The 14391-nt window shown below is 42.5% G+C and overlaps 1 protein-coding gene across 9 annotated transcripts in view; it reads left to right on the forward strand.

The window, feature by feature from the left end:
• KALRN (kalirin RhoGEF kinase) overlaps nt 1–14391 on the forward strand; it is a 528424-nt gene that overhangs the window by 475594 nt on the left and 38439 nt on the right. For all 9 annotated transcript variants that reach the window (XR_008748289.1, XR_008748288.1, XM_055811375.1 and 6 more), the window contains 9 exons: nt 1679–1745; nt 3054–3157; nt 5603–5672; nt 6244–6330; nt 7113–7205; nt 8281–8331; nt 8671–8748; nt 9659–9844; nt 13366–13537. Coding sequence is in view for 7 of the 9 variants with exons in the window: in XM_055811375.1 (XP_055667350.1) it covers nt 1679–1745; nt 3054–3157; nt 5603–5672; nt 6244–6330; nt 7113–7205; nt 8281–8331; nt 8671–8748; nt 9659–9844; nt 13366–13537 (908 nt within the window). In the remaining 2 variants the exon portion in view is untranslated. The remainder of the gene's footprint in view (nt 1–1678; nt 1746–3053; nt 3158–5602; nt 5673–6243; nt 6331–7112; nt 7206–8280; nt 8332–8670; nt 8749–9658; nt 9845–13365; nt 13538–14391) is intronic.

Raw genomic sequence — 14391 nt, forward strand, 5'->3', positions numbered from 1 at the left:
GCTTCAGAGAACCAAAAGAGATGGTCAAGGTTGACTTTTCTGCTTGCTAGGAAGAGAGGAGATGGGGAAACACTGGTGCTCAGTTAAACAGTGGAGGTGCAAACCCTGGTTCCTATGAGAGGTGTAAATTTGCAGATTTAGTCTTTTCACCCGATAGACACGGCTGCACTGATTTTTAATTCACACCCGCCTGCCTGCGTCCTGCAGCATTATGTACTACAAGTACCCACTGCTTCATTTTTAGAGCAGGATTTGGCCAGTTGGATCCCTGCAGTAACTCAGAGCAAAGGAGAAGCAGTGGGCAGGTGGGAGAGATTCTCCCCATTTCCCCAGCAGCTCTCTGTGTTCGTGGAGCAACGTGGTGCAGATGGAGGTGGTGAGAGCCATAAAGTAACCTCCCCGCACATCTCCCTGGGCGGAGGAGAGTGGCAAGCCTTTCACAAGGGCACGGTAGGTCAGCCAGTGAGAGGGGACTGTACAGCACGCACTTGTTCAGGCCACATGCTGCTGCTTTGTAAAAGAGCAACCTTTTGCCCCGCGCGTGTTTACTACCCAGGCATACAACTTGGCAGGGCACTTCGGAGAGCACAAGCATCTGGCATCGTCACTGCCAGCCCTGCCTTCTGCCAAGGGGGCTGGATTTCACTCTCAAATGAACAAGAAGCTGTTTGACCTCCTCCTGCCACATGTCTTAAGTATCTCCTCTGCTCTCTCTGAGCAAGGGACATGTTGGGAGCGCAGCAAGAGCAGCATTTATTTTCTCAGTAACCTCTCGTAACTGTCTTCCCTTGCAACACCAGTCTGCTTTCTTTTCCTCTAGATATTTTCAACCAGGCTTTTATCTTAGCGCTGTTTGCCCTCAGCCCTATCGTTTCAAGTGGGTCAATCTGCTGATTGATGTGAACAGGGCGGTATTAGACATGAAAGCACTCCTCTATCTTGTTAGCCTCGTTACTGCTGTAGTGAACTTGAGCACAGATGGAGTTTGTCACGTGCCGAGTCTATGTAATGGCGTAATCGAGAGGCAAACTGTCTGCAGCAAGCTGTAACTTTTTGAAATTGTCCTCCAAGGCACATTATGTGATTAGTCAGTTTGACTTACAAAGGAGGGGCTTTTTTAGCTTGCTGTTGTTTACATCTAGCAGGCCTTCATTAGGTGACTCTCCTACCCAGGATTATTAGCTCTGAAATAGGCATAAAGCATTTGACACCCACATGTAGATTACCCAGTCTGAAAGATTAAGCTCTTGGTTGTGACGGGAGAGGGGATTTGTTTTCCAGGTATTTGAAACTTCCAAATCAAAACTTAATTGCTGAATCCTGGGCAAAGCCAGAGGGACAGGGGCAAGAAATCCTCTGCTGCCTACTGCAGAATGGGTCAGGACATCTCTCCATCGTTGTCAGGGGGCTGCATGGGGGGTGGAGGAGAGGAGAGTGGGGAGAGGTAGTTCAAAGCACAGGCAGCTGGACTGTTAGGTGTGGTTAGGAGAACTGAAACTACCCTGACCTGGTGGTTTTGTCATTTACATTCCGCTGAGCTAGAAGAGAATGAAGAGTGAGTTGTGTTATGTGATCTGGGTGACGATGGGGTTTTGTGGAGAGGTAATGTGTGGTTAAAGGATCAAACAGCAACATCAAGGAATATGGTTAAATGCATGTCTGTTCTGTTTAAATTTAGGTTTGTCTTAAATGAGCTGGTACAGACTGAAAAAGACTACGTCAAAGACTTGGGAACTGTTGTGGAGGTGAGCTGAAGCAAACCCTGCCATGCAGAAGGTTTTCCCACTAAAAAGTACCATGCTGATAAGTGACAACAAAAAATACAGCATAAGAAACAAACCGCTTTATTTTATTTTTTATTTTATTTATTTTATTGTGCTCTGCTTCCATGGTCCCCTTCTCATGTTGACAGAAACAAGAAGAAATGTCTCTGGAAACTATTTTTGCTTCTGTCTAACAAACATTGTATTTTAGGTTTCAACTTCAGTGTGCAAAGGTTTTTCTTGGCTACCCTGCTTGTGACAAACTCTGTGTGCTATAGTGTAGTCCTGAGGGCAGTGATGGAGAATAACTGATGCTTCTACCACTTTTGTGCTTTTCTTGCTGTCATATCAAGTAACGGTAACATGCTTTTCTTGAGTTGGCACCTGGACTAAAGCCCTGTGTCTGAGTGCCGGAGTACCTTTCCAGAAGCTGTGTTTGGGTCTGTGCTGAGGTTCATGTGTGGCCTGTGGATTATTGTTTTGCAAAAAACCCTGGAGATAAAATAGAGTTTGGGGCTTGTTTTTTTGGGTGGGGTGGGGTGGGGTTTTTTTGTAAACAAAAGTCATAGTTTTTTAAGCTTCAACTTGTAAAGACCTGGCTGATCCCTAGGGATCACCTGTCAGAGCAAATTCGCAGGCAGGGTCCAGTTTTTTCTCCAGCCAGGACTCAGGGATGGAGGCATGTGTTTGAAGTGCCTTTCGGCAGTGTTTTTGACATTCACTAGTCCAAGGAGAATTATCAGCCCATCTAACAGTGATTTTCAACAGTTTCCAAACTTAAAAACCTTTATATTATCTTCTGCTTACATCAGGCACCATTGGCAGATCGAAAAGCTTACAAAGAAACTCTCAGGAGGTGTGAGAAGTCCTATTCATGTGACTCTTTAAACTTACTGCTTGGCTTTTTTCTCCACAAAATATTCATGGTGATGAGTGGAAGAACTCTGTACAGAGTCTGGCTTCTTCCTCTTACAGAGAAGCCAAGAGCTTGATAAACTACTTTTGTTTAACTTTTATCTTCTAAATGCACTTGTCACTTCAATGACATCTAATAACGGTTTGTATAAGGTAGATACTCAGAATAAATCCTTTAAAGTTTTCTTTTAAGCAAACTATGATTTAAAGTATTTAGATGGGTTTCTGGTTTTAAAGTGTACAAAAGGTATTTTAAGCATTTTCAATGTAAAAAATCCTGACATTAGCCTTCTGTTCTTTGGGAAAATAAAAGAGTGTAATTATGCTCCCCCTCCAAATGAACCCTTTGCTAATCACTGATCATTAATCCTAAAGGGCTTCATGAAAAGGATGGAAGAAAAAGGAGTTTCTGAAGATATGAAAGGGAAAGACAAGATAGTATTTGGCAATATTCACCAGATCTACGACTGGCACAAAGAGTAAGTTTTGGTTTAGTTCCTTTTTAAGCACCTTTCTAACCACTCATCCATAAAGGATTGGGGTATCTGGTGTCTGTATGTCTAAGCTGCTTTTAATTGAACAGCAGGTCATTCGGGGCTGAACTTCCAAAGGACATTACCTCACTTTAAATGGTCTCTGTTGATTTGTAAGTGCTGCTCAATAACTTCACAAACTATGGCTACCTTGAATCTTGAGAACGTGTTCTAATTCATGTGCTTTCAGCCAGTTTCACGATACACTAGATCCTGATACGGGGCTTTGTCTACCCAGTCAAAAATGGCACAACTGCCTGATGCAAAACATTGCACTGTCTTACATAAAATCATTTATCCCAGTTAAAAAAAAAAAAAAACCAACAAACTTGGATGGGCTATAGCTTTGCACTGCCTGGCTTCAGGGGAGGGTGTCTGTCATGCTGTCTCTGATCACAAATACAGCTTTATGCTGGTTCAAACACCACGCCAGGAGTGCTGGTCAGTGTGACAGAAATGTTGCACACGAGAGAGTCTGCTCTTTGTCAGTGCTGTGCTGCCGGTGGCTCTGCCACTCCTTGCTGGGGAGCCACAACGAGAGGCTCAATGGGAGATAGCTCTGTGGTCCATCCACAGCTCCTGAGCTGCTGCTCATAAGCAGTCCCAGCATGGCTCCCAGAGGGTTGCTGCTTATGGGCTACTTGCTGGATCCTCAGAAGAGCTACAGAGGCTGCCACAATTGTGTTTCTTGGTCACAGCTGTAGGCTCAATTCATCCCACTGATGAGCAGTAGCATTGCTGGAAAGTCATGGTTTCTTTCCTGTGCCTTGTGGTTCTCAGCAACATGAGCATCTTCACGTGCAGCTGACAGGATTGCAAAGGCTGACCATACTACTGGTATTGATAGTATTTGGCTAGTAGGGTGATCAAATGCAAATGCCTTCCAAGATCTTTCTCACCTGAAAGCTCTGACATACTTTGGCCTAGTTGATGCTTTTGACTCTGAGTTAGGAACTCTGTTGCTTGAAAATCTTACTTGTACAAGTAGCTTTTGAAAAACTGATGGAAACAGAAGACATTTCAAATGCTGGGCTGTTTCTGCTGTGACTTGCTTATGAACAATATGGTCATCAGTTCAATTCTGCCTCTCAGAAATACTGTACAGCTCCAATTAACTAGAATTTGAGCATGCATAAGTAGACTTGAGCAATGAACACCGGGCTGGATCTTCCTTCAGTTCTGTACATTTCTCTCACCCAGGAAACACAGTATCCTTCCCATCGTGTGTCCCACAGGTGCTTATCTCATGGCCTGGCCCTGTCCTTATGTTCTGACAGGTGCCCTTGTAAGCACAAACCAAAAAATGTCAGAAAAAGCTTCATCATGTATCAAGTTGTTACCAGCAACAGAGTGCCATTTGTTGTTTAAGCGTGATGACAGGAGTTTTCTGTAACACACAGGGAGGGATTCCTATTTTTAGTTCTGCATGTTTAGGTCAAGAAGTCTATTTAAATGCAGATGAATTTAACATTTATGGAGGATTGAGTTATGGAAGCACTGTACCTGATGGTAGCGATAGGGATGTTTAGTTGGGACAGCTGTCCAATGTGCATCTTTTTTTGAGGTTCTGGGATTTCTTGGGACCAGGCCATTGCAGGCCTGTCACCAAATATGGCTACTGTAGCAAATCCATGGAGGCATTTGAGACAGAAATCCTGCACTGAAAAAGGGGATGATCGTGGAAAGGGAAATTGTGAGGATTCGCCTACCAGTTAGAAAAACCTACCAGTATTTCTAAAGTTTAGTTTAGCTGCTTTTACCTCACTTTTCCTGGTATATTCTTGGTAAGAACATTCCAGCTAGAATGAATGACCCAAAAGCTGCAGGTCAAGATAGAGATTGTGTGCATGAATTACTATTACTATTATGAATTACAGTATGTTACTAATGGTAATATACTGAAAAACAGTGAAAACCAGAACATACCAAAACTCCACCAGCAAAAACGCATTGATTTGTCTCTTCAGGTGGAAACTTATGCATCTCTTCCACGTTGACCAGTACTCCAGATCTGCTCATGCAACTGAGAACTCCTGGTAGAGCTTCAGCTGAGTTTTCACAAGCCTTTTGGTATATGGAAAAGTTTTACTTCGGGAGTTCTCAGTGAAGGAAAGCAACTCTTGCAATTAGATAGATAGTGGCACTTTTTAAAAGTTTAAACCACTGTAATAGTAAAGAAGAACAGATATTTTGCAAGACAAGACCTCCATATTTCACAGCTCTCATCTAATGTTTTAGAAATCCAACCATTATGGGCTGAAGCCGAGCTTACCTTTTCATTTATTATTGAATAATATAGCTAAAATTGCACTGATATATCTGAAGGACAACTAGTTTGCTGCTGGGATGACCTAAAGAAGTATTCTGAAATGTTGATGTCCTTTCTTTCAGCTTTTTCCTGGCTGAACTGGAAAAATGTCTTCAAGAACCCGAGCGTTTAGCACAGCTTTTTATTAAGCATGTAAGTTTTATTTTGTTACCTGTCTCTAGCATAATTGTCAGTTAGGGTGTGATGACTCCTTTGCAAAAAACATATTTGTGTCGACTTGGTACTTTTACATGCCTAAAATTAAATTTAATCATAAAGTATCCCTATAGTTATGCATCTGCAGTGAGCTGGATTGAACCAAAGCATTAATCATTGCCTTCTTGCAGACTTCTCATTTTGGGGGCAAGATTGTTGTGGCCAAGGACATCTGCCAAAATATAATTATGGCAGGTACTTGCCAACTGCTGCAATTGACATGTTCATGTGATAATAGCTAGAGCACAAACCTACAGCAAATCTCAGACCGACCAGTGTGGGGCTGACAACCCCAAGTGGCTGCCCCCACGGAAACCTCCCCTCGCTTAAGGTGCAGAAGTGGAGAGCAGAACCAATTACCGATTTACTTTCCTACTTCAGCAAACTAAATCTTTGATTAAACCAAAAATAAGGCAGACCAAGCAGAACACCATAGCAACTTTCTGCCAGCTTTTAATAGCAGAATAGAACGGTAGCCAATATCTCACCCGGCCTCTTGCTTTCATAGGAGCGGCGATTACACATGTATGTGGTATATTGCCAAAACAAGCCACGATCTGAATATATAGTAGCTGAGTATGAGGCATACTTTGAGGTAAGCATGGCTCATTATACGTTACTGCTACTTACAGCTGTGAGTTGAAGGCAAGTAGACTATTCTGTAACCTGTGGGGTTTGGCTAAAACAAACGTTAGAAGATTTTGATACTGCCCATGCTGCTAAAGTCTCTGCTATGGGGAAAAGTGTTATTCTTTCATTTGTTTCAAATTCTCATACTGTTAATTTCTAATAAATATTTAATCCCGTACTCACTGTCTGTGGCCCTCGGAGTACAACTGCATTGATTTCTGTCCAAAATAAAATAAGACTTTTTCATCTGTGGTCTACAAACAGGGGAGGAGGTAAAAGTTGTTGGAGCTGGGTGGTGCCTCTCATAAATTCCAAATAACTTTGTGTGTTTGAAGGAATCTTTGGGACTAGACACATTTAGATATTAATGTGAAAGAAGCTTGTTTAGCAAGGGAAAAATGTTTCCTTTCACCCAAGGGTAAGAGGCATGCTTTGCAGGACTTGTTTGTGAGCTAATCCCCGCTGCAGTGGGAAGAGTGGTCTCCAGACCTTGTAGTCCTGCTCGGTTAGCTCAGAGGGGGAAGGGATCCCGTGCTTTCCAACGCCTTCCAGCTTGGTCAAGACTTACCCAGTCCTTGCCTAAGTAGGATATGCCGGTTTTTTAAATCCATTAAAATTCCCTCTTGCAAACAAAAGATTAAGAACAGGCCAACTTTCTGTGGAAATAAGTCTCTACTGAGACATTTTATCATGTTCTCTGTTTTACTTTGTTATTGTTTGCAATTGTTTTTAATCCTCAATTTTTAGGAGGTTCAACAGGAAATAAGCCAACGGTTAACCATCAGTGACTTTCTAATCAAACCCATTCAAAGAATAACTAAATACCAGCTTCTTCTCAAGGTGAGTGGAAAGATACAGTTTGGACTAAACTGTAGTCTGCATCTTGCATGAGATGCTGTCGTTTTAATTCAGCCTTGGTTTTAACTTCATCAGATTAAAAGGAAAGAAGAGTCTGCTTAAACATGGGCATACAATGACAGAGTACTGTGAAAAATGTCCAGAGAGCAGGAGAGCCACATCTGTAGGAGTAGTTTGCAATTTAGGATGATAAAAAGATTTTTTAAAATTATTTTCTATTGTTTTTTTTTATAGAAGAGTAAAATCCAAATAGGAATTTTCTTCCTTTGAAGTTTCAGAGCAAACTTTCATTCAATTTTTTTACATTGCAATAAGGCACACAGGCGTGTTAGTAAAGCCTGTCTTTGGTGCTGAATGGCAGACTTCTAATAAATGCTATAATGTCCATTTCTGAATATCTCTCTTCAAATTACCTTAAGGAACTTTATTTCCAGAATATTCTGCTGTCTTAAAATTGGGGGAAAAAATTGTGGTGAGCTCCCCAAAGGAGTCTGACCACTCTGGCTTCTGCTGATTTATCCACAATGCCAGTTACTCAGCATTTCTGGAAGTCCATCCGTAGGGTCTCAAGCTAACATCTAGGAGCAGGCGTGGCTGAACCCTACCCTGTCATCCCCAGCAGTACTGGGGCTCTGAGCTGGTTTCTTCTCTTTTTTTGAACTAGTCTCAAGCAGGCTGCCATCAGCCCACAGTTTTGTAATTGCACACTAGCAAAGAGACAGCAGTGTGTTCCCTGAAATGCGAAAAGGAAAAAAAAAATCTTCAAGTGTGTGTGGTCTTGTGGCTTAAGACAGGGACCAGCTAAGCATTCCCAAGGGCTAATCCTGGCTTTGTCTTTTTTATATGATGTTTTCAGCAACCATCCACACCCCTTTTCCATATCTATAAAGAGTTTATAATGTTCACAAACCTCTGCAGACGGTTTTATTAATATTAGCAAGGTTCTTCTCAGAAAATCACATGCTGGGATATGTTTTGGGTTTTTTTTTTTTCAAACTGGCATCTTCTGTTTTCTCTTCCTGAAGTGCCTTAATGCAAACCTTTCTGCTTTCTTCAGGACTTCCTGAGGTACAGTGAAAAAGCTGGTCTGGAGTGCTCCGATGTAGAGGTACGTTTTCAAGTCCCAACAATAGTACTGTTATCTAATGGCACTTTATGTGGAGGAATGAAAAGCCCAGTATTCCTTTGACAATAGTTGAAGATCCCGCTGGTATTCTAAACATGTTATTGCTCTTAGCTAAAATCTGAAGTAAAAGATGAAGGCACAGTCCTGCATTGCAGGTGCACCATCCTCTTTTAGACATGACTGTACCTCTTCAGCACATGAGGGCCTTGCCATGAATAACTGCTAGCGGTGATTGTGCTACTGAAGTTCATTATTTGACACTTTGCTTTGAGGAACCTTCTGATTCTCTTGTAATAATACAACGTCCTTTTTCCTTAACAGAAAGCAGTTGAATTAATGTGCCTTGTACCAAAACGTTGCAATGATATGATGAACCTGGGTCGCCTGCAAGGCTTTGAGGTATGCGTTTGCATTCTGCTTATAACAACAGCTAGGCAAGGAGAAGTATTTTGTCTTTCTATGATTGTCTCTACAACTGGCCCTATTCCAGGCTGTTTATCTAGTGCTTGTTCTTCTCCAGTTGCTGAGTTGCATGCTTTGGTGTGGTTTTGAAGGTGGGGGTGATATACCTTTCACTCTAAACTTGTGACAATCTATCTATTGTTTCTTCAAAATGTGAGGTCCTTAAAAGCTTCTGCAAGCTTGAAGTAGATTTCTTGTCTCTATTGCCAGAGCAAAATAAGTGCTGAGCCAGACTACTCTGCCTGTTAGTAAGGTCACCCTAGCATTAATGTGTTAACAGCTCCCCCTGACTTTGGCAGCATCCAGGAGGGGACCTGTGAGTTGTAACCCCACAGGTTACAGCTTGTGGTTTGTAACTAAGCCAACGTAGACTTTGGCAGCCCTCCTGAGATGTCTTATCTGCACAATGAAGTCAAGTTTGTCTTACCCTCTTATGCATTGTAGCATTCCTGCAAACAGGTAGGTCCTGGTTTTTTTGAGCCTCCAGAGGTGTTGTCATTGGCTTCTGGTTTAGGGAATGATGGAGAGCTCAAGACCAGAGGCAATCCAAGGCACTACAGTAACAAACTACATAATGGGAACAGTGTCTGAAATTAAGTATATAAAAAATTCTTCTTGAGACCTCTGGCTTTTGGTTTTATGGGCACAATCAGTGGCAACGGGAACAAAGAAAACCTATGTTATTTTTCTTAAACTGAGGTCTTGATTTACAAGATTGCTGCTTTGAAAATTTAGAGGGGATATGTCTCACATGAATTCAGTGCTGCTTGGAAAACTTGGACTGCACAAACCAGCAGATTGTTGTGTGGGATCATGTTTGTAACGTTGGTGCCTTTCTGCTTCTCAGGGCAAGCTGACAGCGCAAGGCAAGCTGCTGCAGCAGGACACCTTCTATGTGACAGAGCAGGATTCTGGCGTTCAGTCTCGACCAAAGGAGCGTAGGGTGTTTCTCTTTGAGCAAATAGTTATTTTCAGCGAACTCCTTAGAAAAGGATCTTTAACACCAGGCTACATGTTCAAGAAAAGCATAAAGGTAAGAAGTAGAGAGGGAGAGGCATATTCTGTTTGATGGTCAGGTAAGGAAATCCTACCAGTTTTCTGTGCTGCGAGACTGGTCCATCCTGTCATAGGTGGACAACAATTTGCAGAAAACATTTGTGTTTACCTTTCAATGGACCAGAAGCCATTTAAGACCATCTCCAAATAAATCACTGGGTGCCTAAATTTACTGGGTAACTTTTACAAGGAACACAGCGAGGGCAGGTCCTCTGTCATTCATAGCTCTGCATTAGCAAATATTGCTACAGAGCCTGCAGTAGTCAAAGGAAGTATACAATAGTTGCTTTTAAGCGTGCTCATGAAAGGTGGGGGAAGGTGTAGTCATCTTAGGCCAAACTCTAAGGCAGTACTAAGCCTCTCTGTGACATTACTGGAAATACTGTCCCTAATCGGGGGAGGGCTTTTAGTACAAATGTGATTGTTGCAAGAAGACAGAACTATTTCAAAAACAAACAAAACCATGCATAGCTCTAAAAATGCAGCTATGAGGAATTATAAAACCAGCTAAACTATAAAACACGTTTCAAGAAATTAATTTTGCTTTTAAATAATCTTTCCAGATTGTGGGGCTGGGACTGAAAGTAAAAACTGGAAGTAACCAGGGAAAATACTTGTTTGTTCATTTGTTTAAGGGGGCTTATGCTTGTTTAACAAATATGAAGTTAACATCTAAAATGGTAAGCGCTACACCTCTCCTGGTAGAACAGCCTTTACTGTGCCTGCAGAAAGAGCAAAGTCACTGGTTCATTTGAGTGCCTTGATCATTCAAAAGCTGAGAAGCAAGTCGGGATTGATTTCCTTTTCAAAGATACAGGTTAAAAAGAGATATGGAAGAATGCATTGTGTTTGCTCTATATTTTAAATTATACATTAATATGAAGTAGAAGAGAACAATATCAGGTACCATAATGCATATTAACCATGTATAACTAAACAAATATATGATAAACAGCATATTTATTGAAACGAGGGCAACTTGTTGGCTGACAGAATCTGCAGCATTTACTGAAAAGCCTATATCCATTTGTAAGTCAGCGTATTTCATAGTTTCCAACCAAATAATAAGCTATAAAGGAAAAACCTAAAGTGTACAAATAAACAATCATCTTGATTTAGATGATCAGCTTTGATTTTATCTTATTGCTGATTTAAATCATTATTAAAGTTGGGAGATGGAAATAACATTAATCTGTTTTGCTTCAGTTTATGGTATGTATAACAATGCAGCTTTTATCTGCAGGAAACAATTGCTGAATTGTATATTGTAGATAAAGAGAGAAAAATAAATCTCTTCTAATGTCAATAAAATTAGCTTGCCTCAAGGGCATGAGTTGCTTTTCTAGTTAAACAGCCTATGAAAGTAATACTGTTCCCACTGCCTGAGTTTAAAATTTTTGTGTGATAATTTTCCAGTCCCTCTTTTCTTCCCCTTGGCAAACAGCTCGTTCTCCTGGTGAGTGCCTACAGCGAGTGTAGGATTCCCCGTGGCTCCGTGTGCATCTCCCCCAGCGCAGCGTGGAGCCTGTGTGCCAGCAGCTTTCGCACCCTGCCTCCCAGCCCCTACTTCAGCTTCTGCCTGCTTTTGTATTTCTCTCATGCTTTCCCACAGAGATGAGCTGTGGCCCACAGTGGAGCAGGACCATTCCCTGTTGCAGGACCACCACTCTGTGCCACAGGCATCCTCACCTTGCAGTGGAGCTTCAGCCTGAGCTGGGTGATTCCCTGGCAAGAGGCAGTTTGTCCCAAGGTGTCACATAAGCAGGCTTGCCTCATCACTTGTCTTTCATAACCCTGCCCTAAACGTGGGCATCCAGAATTTGCATCTGATAGGAGTTCACGAGCCAGAGTTTGAGGAAGCTTTACACTGTCAGCTGGGACCAAGTTTATTTGACCTTGGTTCAAGTGCTGACAAGATCCTGCTGGGCAGGTTGAGCCCATCTTCACAGCAGTTACCAGGACTGCCTAGCCATCTTTGGCTGGCTTCGATACCATCTGCAGTCATGCTTGTCTGGTTCTCTGGGAGGCACTCCCTGAGACATGGAGGTTGTTCCCCTGCTGGTCCCATCCTCCCACACAGCAGAAGGACCTAGCCAGCAGTGGAGATCCTATTTCTTTCCTCTGTGTCACAGTCGCTGCTGAGCACTGGAGGCCTCTTCGTTAGAGCAAGAAATGCATATGACTTCGGATGTAGCCAGGCTCCCAAATATTGTTCTCCAAGGTCTGTCACACTGAAACTGTGATAGAAGCTTGAGCATGATGTCCTACATTAGCAAAGAACACTTCTTTATGCACTGATGAAGTTAGTGTTCAGAAATTGCACATCCCTTCTTGGATACTTCTCAGTTGGATGCCTTTCAGACTCTCAATACACCTAAGTGGCCAGCCCTGGCAAATGCATCTCCCTGAGATGCAAATAGGAGGTTAGGGACTCTGACCTACAAGTCTTTTTCCTGGAGTCATACCAGGATTGACTTGCTTGCTTGGGCTATCAACCAGAGGAGCAAGACCTCAGAACAAGAGGAAGAGCACCGTCCAGGCTCGCTGTCTGTCCCTTTCCTTCTCACCATGTCAGAGGAGTTCCTGCGTGTCCCTCTAACTTCACAGGGTCCCCCAGAAGAGAAGGAAGAGGCTCTTTCCATCTTGCAGTTTGAATGCTGGCCAGTATTCAGATGTGGAGTGAATCTCTCCATGCCTTGACAGATGCTCAGAGCAATTCGAGATAGACTTCTTCTAGAGGGATGTTATTGCCTTAGTCTTTGGAGCTGTCTACTTTTGATATGAAGACTCTCTTTCTCTCTTTTTTTTTTTTTTTTTTTTTTAAAGGCTATGCTAACATATTCTTATTTACTATCACAGGTATAAGTAGCTCAGGAAAAGTTAAAGTTTTGGGTGTACTTAAACAGAAGCCTCCAAGGGCAGGACAGCAGCCAAAAATGCCATCCATGAGATTTCCAGAGGTCTGTGACTGCAGTCAAGTGAAGTGATTGCGTGCAGATGACTGTAATCTGCTAGAAATAAGAAGATCTGTTGGAACATCAGGGGAGAATTGCTCTTTTTTTCCCAGTATATCCCTGTGCATGGTCCATTCCATTTTTAAAATACTCTGACTGAAACTGACTTAACAATGGAGGATAAGAAATGTAAACACTTCTTTAAATCAAGGAAGGATAGACTATTAACATCTTAGTAGGAACATTTTAACTATATTTACAGGTTATAGTAAATTTTTAGCACATCAGTCAGGTCTATCTGGCCTTAAAATAGAAGTTGTAATTCAAGACAAGGCAGGCGGATGTCTGGTACATCTGTCAGAGCTTTATTAAGCTTAAGATTTATCTGCCTATATCTAGATGAGGCAAATTCTTCTGATTATGATCTGAAAGTGTGTTACTGGACTCAAATTATTTTCAGGAACTTTTCACAGCAATTTTATTCTGATTATTGAGTAATGTTAACTTATGCTCCATGTAACATGCTTACCTTGGCTTATTTCAGATGAACTACCTTATCATTGAAGAAAATGTGGACAACGATCCCTGCAAGTTTTCTCTAATGAGCCGGGAAACATCAGAGAGAGTCATTTTACAGGCAGCTAATCCAGAAATTCAACAAGCTTGGGTACAGGACATCAACCAGGTCCTGGACACACAAAGAGATTTCCTAAATGGTATGTACATGGTCTTTGCTTTGTTTCCCAAACTGTGACACTAAATGGGATTTAGAATCTTTGTGTCACTGTTTCCTCTGTGAGAAAAACAATCCAGCAACTTCTTCTCGTAAGGGAAATCCCAAGTAGGAAACTAGAGCCCATTCTGCCTGTCATTAAGCACTGGGTCAAGTGGTATCCAGAGAGTACATGGGAACGAGTCCTCATAATTTACAGGTGGTCTTTGAAAAGAGACCACCTCAGTGCCACCGTACAGAGCTCTCTGCCCTGCACGCCAGGTCTGCCTGGTGGGAAGGTGAAGAATGGGAGGAGGGCTGGGCAAGCCTGATGGGAACTGCTGTGTGGCCCTGGAGCCCACCGTCAGAAGCTGCTAGAGCCCCATCTTGCATTAAAGACAGCAGGTCATTCTGGCCTGGCTTCATTAGCAGCATCTTGTGGACTGTTTTTGGCAGCCTACCACTCCCAGCTTAAATAGGTGGTGGGTCCCCGTGCAATTGCCGTGCATACATCAGTCAGGTTCATATTCAGGTCTCAGGTTCCTCCACCAGTGACGTGCCTTTGGTAGTACTTTTGTGCAAGATCCTTTTAAAATGCTGGGTTTTCCAGGTCTGTGTCACCTAGTACTTTCCATTCTACAGGGAGATTTTAAATCTAATCCCTTTCCCGGACAATGTCGAAGCCAGGTTGCCATTCTATCTACTCAGTAGCTCCCACTTACTCAGAGCAAGGCTTATCCCCAGGAACCTCCTATTCAACGTCACCATGTACTACAAGCTAAGGACACAAGGTGGGACGAAGGCTGCCTCACCATCAATGCCCTTACAGGTCCACACTCTGCAGGGCAGCAGCTGCCT

Source organism: Falco peregrinus, chromosome 8 (genome assembly GCF_023634155.1).
Source record: "Falco peregrinus isolate bFalPer1 chromosome 8, bFalPer1.pri, whole genome shotgun sequence".
NCBI lineage: Eukaryota > Metazoa > Chordata > Aves > Falconiformes > Falconidae > Falco > Falco peregrinus.